This window comes from Rattus norvegicus, chromosome 8 (genome assembly GCF_021556685.1).
Source record: "Rattus norvegicus strain SHRSP/BbbUtx chromosome 8, alternate assembly SHRSP_T2T, whole genome shotgun sequence".
Taxonomy (NCBI): Eukaryota; Metazoa; Chordata; class Mammalia; order Rodentia; family Muridae; genus Rattus; species Rattus norvegicus.
This window is the reverse complement of record NC_141541.1, coordinates 33,753,456-33,772,784: the sequence shown is the minus strand read 5'-3', so window position 1 is coordinate 33,772,784 and position 19,329 is coordinate 33,753,456. Positions and strand designations below refer to the sequence as shown.

Sequence of the window (19,329 nt, the reverse complement as noted above, 5' to 3'; positions counted from 1 at the left end):
CTTATGAAATTTATCAACCATCTATTCTGTGTTGACACTGTGCACAGGTTTGCCCACCATGTGCAGCATAAAAGTCCTTTATTGAGTGCTTTGTGTTTCCAGGAAGTGCTCTCAGGCCCTTTCAGAAAGTTGTTTTCTAAATCCCCAGAAGAGCTTCTCAAAGACCAGAATCCACAGAACTCCTGTTTCCCTTTTGAATATGGGGAAGGTGAGCTTGTAGCACCAAGTGGGACCTCAAGCCTTCTTCTGGTAGATTGTATTTTCGTGTACATCATGGACTCTTGCCGACTCATTCATGTCAGTTTATTTCTGCTCCCTGTGATACAGACCCACTTTTGTCGCTGTGCATGGTTCCAAAGTGGATGCTGATGTGAGATGAAGCTATCTCTGACACTCCTACTCATGGTGCTCATCTCTCTTTCCAGCTCAGAGCACTTATCACACACATCCTTCATTTTGCAACCACACACGATTTTCTGGTCCATTTTGCTTCATCATTCAACTCAGTTGAATGTTTCCAATGCGTTATTTCCCCAAACTAATTGTAAGTACACGATATGTTTCCACGTGTGATAATATAGCTAGTACACAAATTGCAGATCGAGAATGTGTTCACAAGCACCTTGTGCCTTTGACACGGTCTCCAAAGAGAAATCTCGACAATGGTTGATTACATCTAGGCACAAAAAGTCTCACTAATGATGCCTTCTTTATGTCATGGTTTTGCTTAACAAGCCTTTCCTCCTTTCCTCTTCAGACCTGGTAAAAAATTTTTACTGAGCCCCATAAAACTTAACATAGTTGTTACATGTCCAAAAAGAGTCATGCAAGACCCACCCACAGTCAAGTTTAGGCATCTAACTTTCATGTTCCCATAACATTTGATAAATCCTTCCGTGTCATAATCCATCAAAGGATTAGGTTCCTCTGTCTGTTTTTATATCTTCACCTCACATTATCCTTAGGGAAAAGGACGTTATGCTCTTAGCACTTGGCACAATGCTGGCGTATGGAAAGCGACTCATGAATGTTGACCAGAGAATGAATGAATGGATGAGTGAAAAATGCAAGCAAATAAAGAAATTCTGTGATGTTTCTAACAGCTCACATTAAGAGAAATAAAGAACCAAAAGTATCCATGGAAACAGTGTGAAATACAGGGAGCCTATCTCTTCCTTACCGAAGTCTTTCTTATGAGCAGGAATTAGCTAAAATCATAGTATTTCCTTGCAAGCTCAATTTAATTTTGTTCAGGGAGATGCTGAGGATAGAACTCGAGTTCTCATGTCAAGGGTTGCTTTGAGCCTCTAATTTTATCTTAACGCTGACTGACCCCCGCGCTGTAAGTTGCCTCCTAGAAAATGACACCTTCCATCCCAGAGCATCTGCACTTGCTGATGGAACTCTTATCACTGTGGTTGTCCCTTTTGTCACCTGAGTCCCATAGAAAGCATGGTTTCTACTTTGGATCCATCAGTGCAGTTTGCTTCCTTCAAGCTCTACTGCTAGGCTGGCTAGGACAGGTGGCAAGCACTTCTCCCATGTTTCCTTCATGTGCTGGATACTTTCCAGTTGTAAATGACAGGGGTGGGGGAGGTGACGATTCTAGATGATTCTTCCAAGCATGAGGTGTGATTGTCTCATTTAATATACTTACTGTGCTGACAGCTTTGGCCCACTCCACCTTCCATGCCACTTGGGGCCTGTCCATTGTTCTCTAGTGTATGATTAGCAGATTAGCTATCATGTAGGAAGCCAGGAAAATGAACTCCCAGTCAGCCCTTCCAAAGCAAGAATAATTCATTACCCAGCCTGATTTCCACTTAAAATGTACTTTACGTACACTTCCAACTACAACCCCTAAATCACCCTGTGTTCACAAAGTCCATCATTTTTTATTTTATTGCATGGCGTTGGTGTGACATAATCCCTTGCAGAGAATCTCAGAGTGCTTTACAGATCAATAAATTACTTACCTGCACTGTAGAAGCAACGTCTGCAAGGCCAGCACAGACACTGTAGGCAGCCTGGTCTCTAAGAAGCAAGCAAGGATCTGTGGGTGCCAAAAGTGGACAAGGTCTGGGGACCAGAGCTGGGTCAAGAGTTCAACAGAAAGAAGCACTGGGATTAAAGTTCTGTGAGTAAAATACCTCAAAGTCTCTTACTTCTGCAAGCGCCCGGCAGAACTGTAGAACCAGGAGAATTTAGACATTCCTATGTCGAGGAGTTAGTGAAGCAGATGCTTAGTTACCAACATATCCTGAGAGAGACACTCTGACTTTTAATCATCAGCCCCAAATTACAGTGCTAGATCGTAAGTGTCCTAGGCTGTGGAGCAGTGAGTCTCCCACCACACTGCTTTATCTGCTTTATTTCTAGTTTATTTCTATTTTAATATGCAGAGGTGGACACAGAGAGACAGATGCCAGTCTCTCTCTCTCTCTCTCTCTCTCTCTCTCTCTCTCTCTCTGCCCCCCCGTTTGTGTATGTCTGTTTCTCTCTCTTTCTTGTTCTCTGTGTCTCCATCTTTACTCAAAGTTCAATGTGAATTTAAGTCTAAACATGATGAATATTAATGCTCTATGAAAGTCACTGTATGCATGAAAAATGTAAAATTTAACAAAGAAAAGGCTCTTCTTTAAGACCTTATATTGAAACAGAGGGGGGCATCTAGTAGGCACCCTCAGAAAAAAGCATCTGAGCACACACAGCAGCAACAAGGGTAGGAGAAAAGGGGACACAACACAACCCATGCTTGTAAGCCATGAACATATTACATGGTAGAGTGCAGGACATGAATGGAAGAAAATGGTGGAGAACAGAGGACAAGGAGGAAGGATGGGAGCGTTTCATTTCGTCATATCCCTTTTGCAGAGGAAAGGGTCCCGTGAGAATATGGGTGCTATAAATATTAGTTGGACTTCTATGGATACCTGTGTGAGGAAGGTATGGTTCAGGCTCAGGCTGTCTGAAAATACATGAATGAGTGAATAAGTGAGTCTAAGCAAAGAAATATAATATAGTGGGTTAAATCCATGATTAGACGTTGAGAGCTCAGTAAAGGAACTGTCACTTTATCTCCTTGAAGAACAGACCATTTGACAGATTAGACAAATGAGTGACCATGTAGAGAATCCAATATCACATTGTCTATGGTAAAGCTGACAGTGTAGAAATAGGTTCAGTTGTAAAGTAATAATGAGGTTCTGTCATAGGTTCTAGCATGAGATAAGCCACATCAGCTACTGCTTGGCCAGGCTACAGGGAAATTCTTCTGTGAAACTCAGTGGAAAGAGCTCAGCAGCATGCAGCCTTCACAGGGAAGCTAGGCTCCAAAACAGAAGCCAAGGAAGCAAGAGGTCACCCCAACGTTAGGAGGGAGAATGTCTTGTTTGCAAGTGAGGGGTCATCATATATCACTTCATATCACATCATATCTCATCATATCTCCCTGATACGAGTGTCTAATCATTTGTGTCTACTATGTTCTGGAATTTGGTGACTAAGTAGAACTAAATTTGAGCTTGTAAGGGAAATATGTAGATGATGAGGTAGATGACAAAGACCTGGGCTTTAAAGGATTATCTACAGAGGAGATAAAGAAGAATACAGATCTTCTAAGACAAACAGAAAAAGCATACTGTCTTGACACAAAGCATGGGGGAATGGAAATGGGGACTGGCTGGTGATGGCTGGAGAAATTAGTTGATGCTTGATTCTGCATGGCTTTATATGCTGGCCTACAAAGCATGGTTGACAACAGGGAAAATCCAAGCTATTTGAATAGAGATGTGCTTTATTGAAATGGCATTACATAAAGCCACCTCTGCCTTCAGTGAAGAGAATGACTCATGGATACTGGAGGTGTGTGTGTGTTTTGGGGATGCAAGTGGAGACAGAAGGTACACTTAGAGGAAGGTACTGCAGCATTGCGGTAGAGTTGATTCCCCTCCCTACTTTGCCTTTGAGTTTGAAATGGAAGCGAAATTCAAGGTAAGATAGTCTTTACACTTAAGGTAAATTTTCAAATTGTTTTAAATTGCAAGTATAGGCCATACATGTCCACCTTTGACTATTCTGTCAGCTTCTATTTTAAGACAGCAAAGAGATTTGTCAGTGTCTTCATGTTCTTTCTTCCTGTTTTCTCTCCACAGTATCTCCCAAAATTGTAGAGATTTCTTCAGATATCTCCATTAATGAAGGGAACAACATCAGCCTCACTTGCATAGCCACAGGTAGACCGGAGCCTACAGTAACCTGGAGACATATTTCTCCCAAAGGTAAGAGCAGCAGCTCCTAAGTGAAAACAGGAATCTTGTTGCCATAGATGGGAGCTTGTGGTACTGGCTGCTGAGTTCAAGAAGCTCTAAGCCCCTGGGAGCCTGATAAGTCAATTTGACTCATAATTCTATAGATATAGTTGCTGTTCTATGCACAGTGGCCATACTGTTACAATCTCAGAAGTTGTACCTGCATGTCTGTTTGAAATCTTGTAGACATTAGTGCCATTTGAGTATGGGTGAAATCGTGGTGAGGATTTTCTGTGTGAATGTCTCACATTGAGTGTAATGATGGAAGGGATGTTTTGGTGACACTGTACAGCTGGTATTTGAAGAGATAGGAGATACAAACACATAATGACGGATGAGAGCTCTAAATGCCATATTCCTAACAAGAAATTTCCCTGGTCTGTGCCTTTTCAGCATTGCCAAAAAATCTAGTCATTAGCTCTTTTTGTGATTTGCTTTCATTTTTCTCTGATAGTTCCTAGACAACAAATATACCATAATGTGTAGCTAAATTACATAATTTATGTTGCCAAAATGTTCAGATGTTATGAAGACTATACTGAGTGATTTGTTCTTTTAACCCTTTAGGATGTGACAAGATATTATTTATCATTAAGGTAGCTTTTATTTGTCATCAGAGAACATAGTATTACTTCATTCGTTCCCAAATATTTATAGAAAATGCAGTCATTCAGACTGTTCTAAGAACTGGGGGAATTAGCCATAACCCCACACTAACAAATTCTTGTTCTTGTGAACTCATATTCGCATGAGAGAGAGGACTGTAAAATGTACTGGTTAAGGTTGAGAAAACTGAGTGGTACACATTGATAGTATGATAAGAGTTTAGTTAAGGAATGATAATAATGGTACAATGGCATTGTCAACCTCAGTTCTGCTGATGACCACTGGATGACATGTAATGTGTGTATGTAATTACATATGCACTCATGCTTATGCATGTGTGGCTTGATGAAGGCCTCTATATTGCTAGGCAAGGCAAGGATAAGGATTTCCAAAGCACCCTACTGGTGGCTATTTGAGTTACAAGTTATATGATTCCACAGCAGACTCTGAGGAAAGTGAAGTGAAAGAAATGAATCAGGGCACCTCTTGGAATCATCTTCTATGGGGGGGGGGAACAAGATTGGATAGAGGGAGAAAGTGAGATCTGCTGTGGTGCTCAGAAAGGTTCTAATGGCTGGATAGGACTTCTTTAATACAATGGCTCTTCTATTTTGTCTTTGATCGAAATAATGGAGCTGATCCTTTACATCAACACAGTAGTTCATTGTTGGATTTAGACTGTCCCCAAAAGGATTATAGCCTACTGGATCAGGTAGGCTATCTGATTTCACAAGTGTATCCCAAGAAGTTTCCAACAACTAAGGATTGCCTGTTTCCAGCATGCTCGTCACTGGAACCTAAAGCTGCCATTCTTACGTAGTACCTCCAAAGCCACATGGAAAAATTCACTGTTGGACTATAACAGCCCTATAACAGCCTCAAATATGGAATTTCCTCTCTGGCAGTAACAGTATACCATGACTGATGGTCTCATAGGTGTGACATGGTGGTTGTACTTGTCCTGAGCTCTGGGGAGCTGATGCTGATGATACCCCTGTGAAGAAAGGGGAGGGAAGAAGAGAGGAAGGCAGGAAGGAGGGAGGGAAAGACACACACACACACACACACACACACACACAGAGAGAGAGAGAGAGAGAGAGAGAGAGAGAGAGAGAGAGAGAGAGAGAAAGAGAGAGAGAGAGCGCTTCTTGCATTTTGGCCAGTCTCTTCTTTCGGAATGACTTTCTGTGAAAACTGGCTCAAGTCTGGGAGGAGACCTCAGCCGTGCATGAGATCATTAGTGATAGAGAATGGACCTGGGGCACTTAGAAGGGCAGCACTACCTAAATGCACAGGCTTTTCAAGTTCACACACCCCATTCATCATAGCTTAATGTCACTGCGTCCCCAGTGTTATCAGATGCTGGGCCAGTCCGCCTTTTGAAACTGAAGAACATTTATCATGTGGAGTAGACTTCCTTTACCCATGCCAAGGGACCCTGTCTCTTGTTTGATGCCCTTTCTCAGTCCCATCTCTGGCCAGGGAGGTCTTTGTCTTTGCCTTGATGTTTTCTGGCCTTTCCCCTCCAGATATCTGCTTCTGCCCAATCCTATTATGCCAGTCTCTTGTACACTTCTTGGTTCTTTCATTTTTCTCACCATCTCTTAAATATCTGTTTTAATTTCATGTTATGCTTCCCTCTCTTCTCTCAAACCCTCCATTACTCCTTCCCTTTCATTGGATGCTGGTTCTGCTGTGTTCTGGGGTCCTTTGTTCCTCCTTTTGTGGCCATCAAGTTAATTCACATCCCTAGGAGATTTTCATCTGAGCCTGGGCCAGATGCTGCCACTTTCCTGAGGTTTTAGCTGCTATGGAAACAGAAGATGGATCAAGGGGAGAGGAGCAGGCTGATCGGAATCTACCTGCAGATTAGAGTAATTTAGATGAACAGCTTTGTCCAGATCTAGGGCCTAGATTAGCTGTCCCACTTTCAGACTGATGAGATATGCCAAGCTGGAGCTAATCAGCTTGAGACTCACTGGGGAACAGTGTCCCTGGTGATGATTCTTAGGAGATCAGAGATGTCATTGAGCTACTGCCAAATCTGAACTGAAGCTAGAGACCCTTAGCAGTCAGGCCTTCATCTGTAGCCACTAAATGTTTCCAAGAAAGTTCTTATTTTAAATAAACTAGGGCAGGCTTGGGGCTCCTGGGAGAATGATGTGCACCTTTGCTGAATCTCCAGAGGCAGTGAGCAGTTGTCATCTTTGCCTCACTCCTGAAGACAGATCATGTCTTAGTCAAATCATTCCTACATAGACATGAAACGTCCCCCAAAGAATAGCTGATCCAGGCTGACACTTGGGGCAATCTGATGACTTCATTGCATTTTCTCCCTCTGGACTTATCGCCTGGTTTTGTGCCATTTTGAAACAGCCTGGTTTTGTCTATTAGAGGCCATCAGGTGAGTTCACAGCAGTCCCATAACCTCTTCAGAATGAGTACTTCTTCCAGTCATGGCGGCCTTCTGTGTGGAAAGGCGATATAGAAATGTGAACCCTTCTTTCCGAAAGGCTCCTGCGTATTGATATTGGAGTGAATATCTGGTGACTAAAAGGGTTCAGAGGCCTGTCCAAGCCATTCATCAGGTAGAGGAAGTACCAGCCGTGCAGAAGAAAGATGGAGAGAGATCAGGCCTCCCTTTGTGCAAAGTCGTTTCTCCTGTGATATTTATGGTGGAATGCCTTTCCTATTTCCTCCTCATGGCTTCCTACTCTTATAATTCAAGAGGAAAGTGAATGGTCTTCCAGATAACTGTCCCTTTCCTGCATATTCGTTCTGAATGGGCACTTATAATCTATACTAACATGGGCCCTGGTCTTTCAGGAAAGGAAGTTCCCATTGTGCGTCCTTATAAAAAGAGCTGCGACTAGCTTCATGAATGCCCAAGCTAAAATCCTACTAAGGGTCAGTATGCGTACATGGACAATCAGAGAAGCTAGGACTCTGTGCTTCAATTTTTCTCTTTATCTGATGTGAAAGAATGTGCTTTAATATTGTCTTACCCTCATAGCTTTCTCTGAGTATGCAGAAATATGTTCTCGTCTAATATATTCTGAAAACATCCAAAGTAGGCCCCTGTACTTCACGGAAAAGTGTTCCTAGAGCCCTAACCCCAGATTCATGGAGTGCCAGAACTTTAGAGAGATGGCTGGGATTCCTACCTTGTCCCATTCCTGGCAACCTATTTTAAGCTCAGGTAAAGGTTTGAGTCCAGTCAGGAATCTGCGGACTTTTTACGCCTTTGGAACCAAGAGCCATTGAACAGCTGATAGAGTCCTCCATGGGCAGTAATGTTCAGCACCATTGTTTTCATTAAAATTCTTGGGCCATTACATCCTCTTCCAGGACACCCAAAGAGCACCAAAGGCAAATCAAGATGCATTGACCCCATACCAAAGCAAAGCAAGATGAATTGAGGATATATATATGCACAGAACCAATATATTCCAGCTCTGGTTCAATTATAACATCCCTCTTTCAAAAATTCTTTGAGAGCACAGTCTGCTTTCTTTCTTTCTTTACCTTATGCACACTGCCTAGGGCCTAAACACCACTTGGGATATACTGTTGGCGTGGTGTACAGCACTGTTCTTCGTTATCGCTCCATGGGGGCATACCTCTTCTCCCAGTGCAACGCTCCTGTCTTACTCCTGAGGTTTCTTCTCCACTGTGATGTTTACAGGGGGATCTGGCATGTTTTGCCCAATGGAACCATTGGCCAGGCTCCAGGACACTTTGCAGTGGGCCTTTGTAGGCTCTCCCAGCCCTCCCTGAAGCCCCTCTCAGGGAACCTGATGTAGTAGGAAGCTGAAAGGAGGAGCCCTTCTGATTCATTTTTACAGAGGTTAAGAAGGCTCACAATGGGCTTTGATATCAGGACTTCTATTGTACTCTAGTCCTTGGCGCCATCAACTGCTGAGATGTGTGCTTCTGGAATATGATCTTCATCTTGCTTTTCAGGGACAACCTGAGACTTCTACCGTGACAACCACCTCATGTGTGGCTCCTAAGTACTGTTTTCTAAAGTAAACTAGAGGACAGTAGAATCTATGTGAAAATGCTCCAGTCCTCTGGTCTGGGGGGAAAAAGACAGGCAGTTAATTGGAAAAAAAAAGATAATCATTTTAAGTGCATCCATCCATCCCACCTCTCTCCCTATCTCCTTATGCTTGGTGGGTAAATAGAAAGTAGGTAGGAAATTACATATTCGTCTCAGGGTTACATAAAGGTATTAGGGTTGAATGACAGGAGAAGTGTGTCTATTAACTTTCAAACCAATGCCCCTAATGCAAAATAGGGTGGATATCTGCATCCACATCTATATAACGTCTACACTCATGTCAACAGCTTTTTCCTTGTAGTCAAGTCTTCCTCACCATGCTTGAGGAAGCCTAGTGGAAAATTGTTAGTCCTTATTTCTGAAAAATTGGCTAGTCAACAAGCTGCAGAGAGCAAAGTGACCCTTTGCATGAGATCTTTCCTTGTGAGTGTCCTGAACCACACAGCGGCTACCCTGTGGACTGCTGGCTTGCCAGGTTTCCCATTTGTCAGCACTGACAAAGCTTCCTCCCCAGCCAAGCAGGACACTGACGCATTAATTGGCACTGGAGGTATCACAGCTTGAGTTCAACCAGAGCTGGCAGGCTCTATGACTCTGTGACAGCTCTGTGAAAAAGTGTCAGGAGTGGAGCTCTGGCATGCCATCGGCTGACTGCAGCACCCTGGCACTAATGAGCAGCCTGTCAGCACCAGCATCAGGCCCTGTGTGGCATGGGGATCATTAGGACAGCAAACGAAAAAGTTCCTGGCAGAGAGGAGCTGAGGGAGGTAAAGGTGTCACCTTACCCGGACATGGAACCCCACCCAGAATGAGAGAGAGAGACAGAGAGAGACAGAGACACAGAGACAGAGACAGAGAGAGACACAGAGAAAGACACAGAGAGAGAGACAGACAGACAGAAAGACAGACGGGATAACTGTATCATATTCCATGCTTTTGGGCTACTTTTAGAAGTTCTGTTGTGTTGGATCACCTTGTTATTAACTAGTGAAGGGTGTACATCTTTTCTACAGTGACAAAAAGGCGTATTTGGTCATGGCTATACCATAAAGCTATAAGGTAAACCAAGTGTCTGAGAAAGAAGGACTTGGGAGAGAAGGAGAGAGAACTGGTATTTACTCTTCTTGCTTCTTCTCAGGGCAGTTCCCTGCCTGGGGAATCTGCTGAGAGTTGCTTGCTATCTGCCTGTCTTCGACTAGAATATCAGAATCTAAATAAGTCATTAGAAGAACCAGGCTTTGTCTGTGACTTTGTCCCAAAAGTGAATATGGGGATGCCCTGGGCATCTAGTCCATGTATCTGCTTCCCGAGGGCAGATGTGGAGTACACTGTTCTTTGTGAGTTCTTTTGCACTAAGCTATTCAGAAATGTATGGAGTATATTCCCTTCTCTGGTCCTTTGGTCATACAAAATGATTCATTTCTATTTAAATAGGGATGAGAGGCTGGAGAGATGGCTCAGTGGTTAAGAGTACTGACTGCTCTTCCAGAGGTCCTGAGTTCAATTCCCAGCAACCACATGGTGCCTCACAACCATCTTTAGTGGGATCTAATGCCCTCTTCTGGCATGCAAATACATATCCAGATAGAGCTCTCATAAATAAAATAAATCTTAAAGGAAAAGAAAGTAGGGGTGGGCTGTCTGAGAGAGCTGAACTTTGAAAACAGATTCAGCTGGAGAGAAGTTGTCGCTTCCTTACTGACTGAGTCATATTCAGCAGTAGTCATCGTGTCTAAAGTTCCACTTCTCTTTTGCATTAATTCCTGCTACTTGGAATGGTACCTAGAGTTTTCAGGACCTGGCTCCTCCCCATAAGCATGTGCAACGTTGTCAAACCAACAGCTCAGACAAGCCAGCACATACAGGACGTCCTCACTGTGACCCATGCCTTTTTCTCGCCTTACATCGCGCCTTTACTCAAGAGTTCGATTCTTGCCTCCAGACCAAGGTACCAAGCCTCCAATGACTCTCTTTATCCACAGCAATGTCACCCATTTCTTTGGGATCCAAGAGCAGTTTCACACTTTTCCAATCAGGGATGATGGCTTTTCTCTACACATCCATAAAGACCTGACATTCTCAAGAGATAGTGGCAGGAGAGAGTAGACAGTACTGGAGAGATGGTCTTATCAGTCTTCATGTTTCTTTGTATACATTGAGACTTTCCATTTGGTATGGTTGTACATGCCTGCAATCCCAGGATCATGGGAGGCAGAATCAGGAAGTCTACCACAATATTGAGGCACTCTTGATTGATATAATGAGTTCCAAGCTAGCCAGGGCTAATTCTGAAGTGAAACTTGACCTCAAACCAAAGCAAAAATAAAAACAAACACTTTGGACATAGTTAAACTCAAATCTTAGAGTAAAGAGTAAGACACCAGAGTTCATTTCTCAGCATCATCTAAATTCTTTTAGTATTACATTTGTGTGTGTGTGTGTGTGTGTGTGTGTGTGTGTGTGTGTGTGTGTCTGTAATTGCATACATACAGAGCTCAAAGTTCTATAAATAACTTGGAAAAATCAGTTCTCTTCTTTGACCAAGTGGATCCTGTGTCTCAAATCAGATTGTCAAGTTTGGTGTCAAGTTCTACTTACATACTGACTTATCTCATAGGCCCAAATATTGAAATATACTGTCTTGGTTGGGGTGTCTTTTGCTGTGGAGAGACACTATGGCCATGGCAACTCTTATAAAGGGAAATATTTCACTGGCACTAGCTTTCAGTTTCAGAAGTTTAGTCCAGTGTCCTCATGGCAGCGTATAGGCAAACATGGTGCTGGAGAAGGAGTTGAGAGTTCTACATATTGAGCCACAAGCAGCAGAAGCAACTGTGAGCTACACTGGGCATAGCTTGAGCATATGAGACTTCTAAGTGTCCTCATAGTGACACATTTCTTCCTACAAGGCCACATCTCCTAATTGTCCCACTCCCTATGGGCCAAGCATTCAAACGCAAGATTCTATGGGGGCCATTCTTGTTAAAATTACCACCTATACCCTCTACTCCATGATTACTGGGCATTTTTCCTTATTATCAGGTTTTAAACCTAGGACCTCATGCACGCTAAAGTTCTATCACTGAGCTGTATCTCTCAGCCATGTTTCCATAGTTTTTGAATGATAACCATGTCAGAATTTACAAATCAACTAGAACAATGTCTAAGTAAAGGTCTGCTATCCTCTCCTGATCTAAAGCATAAAGCCTTAGACTTTCCTCTGGGAAATCTACCGCCAAGAGAGTTGGGACAGGTGCACCAAGGTAAAGCACTTATTACCGTCACAACTTATATTAACATAAGTGCCCATGTTTAGCTGCCATGCCTTTGCCTGGCCCCTTCTTCAGTACTTTGACTCATGAGACAAGAACAGAATGGGAGGGTATCCACATCCCTTCCCTAAAAAGTGGAATTGTTCAATTGCCAATATGAGAAGTATTTAAAGGTACTTAATCATCATCTTTGTCATTCTTCAGCACTTTCTAATTAACACAGATCCTTAGTGAAAATTTCCACAGAACCCTAAGTTGCTGCCAGAAGGACCAAGACAATCCTACTGGAACAGATATTGCAGTGGTCAATGGTGATTAGAGAAGAAAAAGATGTATCATAGTAAAAGAGGTGTCCTGTGCAAAACACTATGGAATATACAGTATTTGTTCTGATGCATAGAGAGTCATATACTATGGTGATCATCAAACTGTGGCACAACCCCACACTGTAGGAAAAAGTCATCCAGAAATTCATTAGTCAAATGGTTTAAACACAGCCTTGTGAAACAAGGTGGGGAAGGGAAAATGGGGGAGGGGGAACATTTATAGATTACTCTTTAATTCCACATAAATTTACAGCTAGGCAGTCATGGATTTGAGTAAAGCTTGCCACTGTAAATAAGGGATTTTATAAGTCCAATATTTATGGTCTGATTTAAAGCAATCTTACTGGTGCATCTTTCTACTTCAAAGAAGAGAAAAATCATAAAAACAGAGCAGTGGAGAAATTAATGAGTTCAATGTGCCCGAATAGAGAACATATGCAATCACGCCTCAGTCTAGAAACCAAGGGCAGAAGTGCACACCACAGGAGCTGTTTGTGGTTTTACCCAATTATTTAAAAACCCTTGAAAAATGGTGTAGAATCAGATGTCTGCTCAATTCAGACACCGCTAACAGCGAACTCCCCCATGCTCTCCTGAGTCTCCAGCTATTTATGCTAGTGCTTGGTGATTGTTACCAAGAAGAGCTGTTTTGATGGAACAAAAAGAGAAACAAAAACAAGGAGACCAAATCATCTTTCTCACTGATGACGATCAGCATGGCTCGGTAAGATTGGAAGTCTACTTTAAATAGAAGCAGGAAAACCATTTCTAAACAGACTCAAGAGGCTTCGGAGCTCATGGTTAGGATCTGACAAAAACCAGTAACCACAATGCCTTTTTCATTAGGTCATAATGTGTACAGTGCAGATTTTGTTCAGAAGTCCACTCTGAGTTTAGGTTATCTGAAGTCAACTATGGTTTGGAATTATTAATGGAAGCTTCCAGAAATAGCCATGCTTGAGTTTAAAGTTGTATGACATTCTTAGTATGATGAAGCTTCTTTCCATCCAGATCTGCTCTGCCTGAGACATGAATCTTTTGTTTGCCAGGCATGGCCATGTGTATGCCAGCTGCCTGTTAGACACTGAGTGACCTTCAGAGTTGCAAGATCAACTGTGGTGGTGTCACTATCTTGTGTCCAAGTAAGACGGCCAATTACAGCCTACCCTGACAAGAAAATTTCTCTGTCACCCACCTCACTTTATCCTGTCACGCATCATCTTCCACCATTGCTGGGCCAGGTTGAGCACAGTACAGGATGATGTTGTGATAAAGAGATAGTTCTTTTATACGTTTTGTTGCAGCATCCTGTTAAAATGGCTCTACCTTGTCATCACTCCAATCTTTTATTCTATTTTATAAATTAAACTTTGTCATAGATATGGGTGTATAAAGAAGAACTTATACAGCACAGGGGTCAAATCGGTCTATGGCTTCAAGTATCCCATAGATCGTGAAGGATCAGTTGTGGATCCTGAATCTTTTCTTGACTTCTAATGACTACACTTTTTCTAGAGTCTACATAGCAGACAGACTTTCCATCATTTGATAATAACAATCACTAACAGTTTACGGATGCTTAAAAATGTGGTAGGCTTGCTTCTAACAATTACACAAAGTGTCTGTTCCTCATGACGACAGTGAGACAGGTTTTATTATTAGCCTACTCTGCTAAAAAGAATTATCTTTTCTCATTCAGATGAGCTTTATGAAGGTCAAACAAGTGGAAAAAAGATCAGGCAGCCCCACGTTGGCTAGACTCGATTTAAGGCAGTGTGTGTCCAGAATGCAGACATTGGACTAAGATATTGGTTCTTAGAAAAGATCCTGGATAACTGCTAACACCGGCTGCACCCAGTCCATATTCTAGATCAAAGCACTAATGGTGTGCTCAAGGAGCTTATATCCCCCCTGGGCATTGTGAAACAAGCTCAGGTTTGAGAGCCACTGCTGTGTGGTAAGCTGGTGATTCAGTTGGCACAAACAGTTACTACCCAATTCTCATAGATACTCCAATGCATAGGAATTCTTTTATTATAGAACCAAAGCCAGGGATTTACAATTTAAAAGTAATTACACCATTGATGCAAAATTCAAATCAACTCAAATTTTGCAAGCTTTCTGACTACCAAATCTCTATCAGTGCAAATTGATTTTCAGCTCGCTGTTTCCTCTTGGTCTTTCAGGCACACCTGCTCTCTGGTTTCTACCATCCTATGGGCCTATGGTCCTCATCCACTCACTTTCTCATTATATTCTTACAAATCCACTTTTTCCACACTGAATACAGTTGGAGCCTGATGGTCATGCTCATCAACCCTGGGCCATTTTCATTCCTCTCCTGGGACATCAAATTCCTTGAAATGTTATGAGCAAAGGCCATAGCCTCGAGCATGTAGCTGTAGCCCCTCTCCCATCTCTTCCCTAGCTACACAGGGAAGTGTGTGTGTGTGTGTGTGTGTGTGTGTGTGTGTGTGTGTGTGTGTGTGTGTGTGTGTTATGCTATCTCATCCCAACCCCCAACCCCATCCCCTTTTCTCTTCACACACCTGGATGGCCCCGATTCAAGGGATCCATGGGGCTGCTTGCTCTCTGACTTGATTTATTTTTTCCCTTATGTTAAACACTATCATTCGCTCGCACAATGGCATGCCGTCTGCTTTGATTGTTATTATTAGGTTGTTTTACACTTTAACAGCTTCAGATATGAAAAGGAATTGCCAGATTCCAGGGTGTGTTTTTCATTATCTGACTTCATTCAGCTTCATGATGTGTCTTGGGGATTTTGGGGCAGAGTTCCTCTTCTTAGTTGTAGAAAATGCTTTTCTTACCAGAACCAGGGCAGGCAGAAGGGACTAAGAAGAATATCAATACAGTTTCTGTTGTCAGGGCTTCCTCCTCTTCCTTAGGGGGTGTGTGTGGACTCCACAGCTTCTATTGCAAGCAGAACCTGCCCATCGTCCTTCAGTCCCAAGCCCTGAACAGGCATTCCCCTGGAGCCTAGAAGGATCATTTAAAAAATGCTTTTCCATAATTTCTTTACTTATTCACTTCCTCTTCTCCTCCCAGTCCAATCCTCATACTCTCCTCCCCCATCCTCCTTTCCCTTCTCCTCTGAGAAGGGGAGGCCACCCATTGGTACCAACCTGCCCTATCACAAGCAGCAGCAGGACTAGGGGCATCCTCTCCCCCTAAAGACAGACAATGGAGTGCAGCTAGGAGAAAGGCATCCAAAAGGAGACAGCAGTATGCTCCAGACAGGAGCCTACCATAACTGTCCTCATCTAGCAGGTGATGGAAACAGGTATAGAAGGATCATCTTTTCCCCCTAACTCCCCACAACAGTGACTATTTGTTTTCTCCTCACCCCCCATGCTGCATCTCTAAAACACAAACTCCTTTCCTCTCTTTTGGACCCAGGGCTAGAAAGAATGTCTTTGCCTTGATGGTTTTCCCACAACAGACTCAGAACTATCCTGCTCAGCTGAACTGCAGGACACTCGTGTTCCTCTCTCGATTCCTGTGTCAGTGCACTTCCTTTTTTGACCGTTTCCTAGAGTGACCTTGGTTATAAATATTTGGCCACTGACCAGCATGAGAGAGGTGAAGGGCTTTCTTTTCAATCTATTAGTTGTCACATAATACACCACTCTAGGTGGGAAAGTAAATAGAGAAGATTGTATGTATGTTGCCTCTAGGGAAACCTTTGATGAAATAATGTTAAGTAATTAACTTATTTATTTAAGAATTTCTCATCAAATGGAATATAACTGCACATTTCTATAGTCCAGAACCTGAGATGCTAAGATAGGAGGAACAAGAGTTCATGGCCAACCTAAGCTCAATAGTGAATTACAGAGAAACCTATGCCACATAGTGAAAATCTGTACATTATAACCATCCCTACCTGTGAAAGAGAAATTCTCTAAGTACTGGAGATATGTGAGTGGACAAAGTAAGCCAAGGCTGCACTGACCTTCTGTGCTAGTAGGCAAGATATGGAAGGAATCTTTGGTAGGTAATTCTCATAATGTACTACATCTAATTATGGCAAAGCTGGAGGAGACACAAAGAAATAATCTACACATTTATGTGATAAACTTAAAGTAGGGTGGGATGGAATATTTAAAGAGCTACTTTAAATTTGAAGGAGGAGAGCTGTAGTAGCTCTAGCAGTCTCATTTCTGAAAGGGCAACACTGAGTGCCTGCACTGATGCTCATGCACAGTCAAGAAGCCATGCGACTACAGAAGGGTTATTTTTAGAGTTTGTTTGATGAGCCAGACTGTATGCTTACCCAGGACATGGAGAACATTTGCTCTGGTTTTTCCATGTACGCCTCAATGTTTAGCATGATGTCAAGATTATATAGACATTAAATATATAATAGTTTAGCAAAGGAATGAGTAGAGTAAATGTGGGCTATAGATTGAGTGTGTAAGCAAGCAAGTTAGAAACACACATTCTTTGAATCAGAAATCATGATCTTATAATTAATGTTACTGGATTCCAGAGAGTGACAAATCTGGGCTAATGACCAGGGTAGCTTATACACAGGAGAAAGCCCAAGGAGAAACTGAGGTCAAGTAACTGGTAGTACATGGATCGGAAAAGTCAAAAAGGGAACATTGCAGTTATAATGACTGGAAGTTTCAGGAAGTATGGTCATGACAAATGTCAGCTGCTTCAATGTATCATGGGGAAGTGAGGAGGAAGTGTCAGGTAAGGGGAAATCTTCTTGTTGGCCAGCAAGATTGGCCTTTAGAGAAGCCTTGGAAGTTCAAGTTCCTGAAATGGCAGAATTAGAGAACTGAGGGAGGACCTTAGGTGAAGCGTCCAGAAACTGGTCCATGGGTATGGTGAAGTGGGCACCTAGCTGCAAAAGTGTTCTTAGAGTTTTTGTTTGGCCTCTTTCATTGCCCGGTTGGGAAGTCTAAGGTTGTGTTCAGCTTCATTGTCTGTGACCTTAGGTAGGATAGTACAGACCAGCTGATTTCTGGCCTATTATTGTTGGTGTTTTGTTTTGTTAACTTGTTGATTGCTGTAATTTAGCTCCCATCAAAAATTGTTTTTAAATCTTTTTCTTTATTTCTATAAATGTAAGTATATCCCTTTGTGGGTGCATACCATGTGTGTGAAGATATCTGTGAGGACCAGGGTATCAGTTTCCTTATTTCCAGCTGGAAATACAGATGGTTGTGAATTGTCCAACTTGGGTGCTAGGAACTGAACTCAGGTCCTCTACAAGCAAAGCAAGTGTTCTTAACCTTTTAAATGCTAACCCATTTCTCAGTGTGCTTGGATCTCTTTTTTAAAGGACTGTAACAACTTGAGACTTATGTTTGTACAGAACAGGGATTTAGTAGATTGATTAGAATCAGTGTACTCTGAAGGGATGTGCTAGAGAAGCAGATCTACTTGTCCTTTAGTCATTGAATGCTGAAGCATGCCATTGTGTATCTCACTGCTATAGACCAAGCAGTGAGCAAAGACTTGGCTTCCGTAGGCTGTGGATTGGAGGGAGATACAACAGTCTAGAAATAAATGTGTATCCTGGTGTCAGAAGGGAGAGAGAGTTAAGGAGAAAAAATACAACTGACATGAACAGAGGGCTTAGTGGTAGAATCTTCATCAGATTATTAAAAGCTGGAACAAGAAAGGCCTATGGTGAGCAGATAGAGGGAATAGAAACTATGTTCTTCTAGATAGAGGCTTCAGGGACTGCCAAGTCTTGAGTTAAGAGTGTGTTTGTTATGCATGGAGAGCTAGAACATTGGCAGAAAGAAATGGTAGAATGTAATTAGAAGAGGGTTAAAGCAATAGTGTAGACTATGGTGGTAGTATTAAAAATGGTGAGGCTGTTTAATCTTAAATCTGTTATAAAAATGGAGCTAAAGCCCACTATGAGGAAAAGGTAGCAATCAGATATGTGGCCTGTGGCAATGATGACTAGTGAATATTTCTATCCACCAAGAACTGCACAAGAAGCACTTTCCAGGAAACTAGAGGTTCATACTTTAGTAACAAAATAGTACGTTAGTACAAAAATAGAAATGATGAATGGATATCTGCCTATACCTGGGCACAGGAAGGAACTAGAAAAACAATATTGATGTTCAATGTGTAAAATCCAAAGTTGGCTAATTTTATTTCATCTGAATAGGAGAGACATTGAGAGAGAAGACACAATTATAAAATTTTATTACTCAAAAGGAACAATGACTAGCCAACAACCAGGGGATGCCACGTGGCAGACTGGACTCATAAATATGGCAACTGTATTTGGAGCAGAGATGCAAGACTTACGTGCTGACCCCAACAAGCTGCAGAGGAGAAGGGGCTCCGGCAGAGACTTCTGAGAGGAAGAGACAGGAAAGAAATATTCAAGCCAATGAAAGAGAGTCTTTCTGAAAGGGAGAAATGATTAGTAATACAAGAATTGCTTAGATGTTGATTGAAATGGAAGCAGAATTGGCAAAATTCAGGCTGGAGTCATTGTGATAAAAACAACAGACGTGTCACAAGGTTCGACCCCTAACAATACAGATAAGTAATGGCTACTAGGAGAGAGAGTATTTGCCTGTGATAGTTTGACCAATCCCAAAGGAAGCAATGCTAAATTGAGGATGTGTGTGTGTGTGTGTGTGTGTGTGTGTGTGTGTGTGTGTGTGTGTTTGTGGTGTGTGTGTTTGTGTGTGTATGTTTGTGTGAGTGTGTGTGTGTATGTATGTATGTATGTATGTATGTATATG

The 19,329-nt window shown here is 42.3% G+C and overlaps 1 protein-coding gene across 9 annotated transcripts in view; it reads left to right on the top strand.

Annotated features, from left to right (window-relative positions):
* The window catches only part of Ntm (neurotrimin), a 992,271-nt gene that overhangs the window by 872,906 nt on the left and 100,036 nt on the right, over positions 1–19,329 (top strand). For all 9 annotated transcript variants that reach the window (NM_001431460.1, NM_001431458.1, NM_001431456.1 and 6 more), the window contains 1 exon segment: positions 4,155–4,280. In NM_001431460.1, coding sequence (NP_001418389.1) covers positions 4,155–4,280 — 126 coding nt within the window.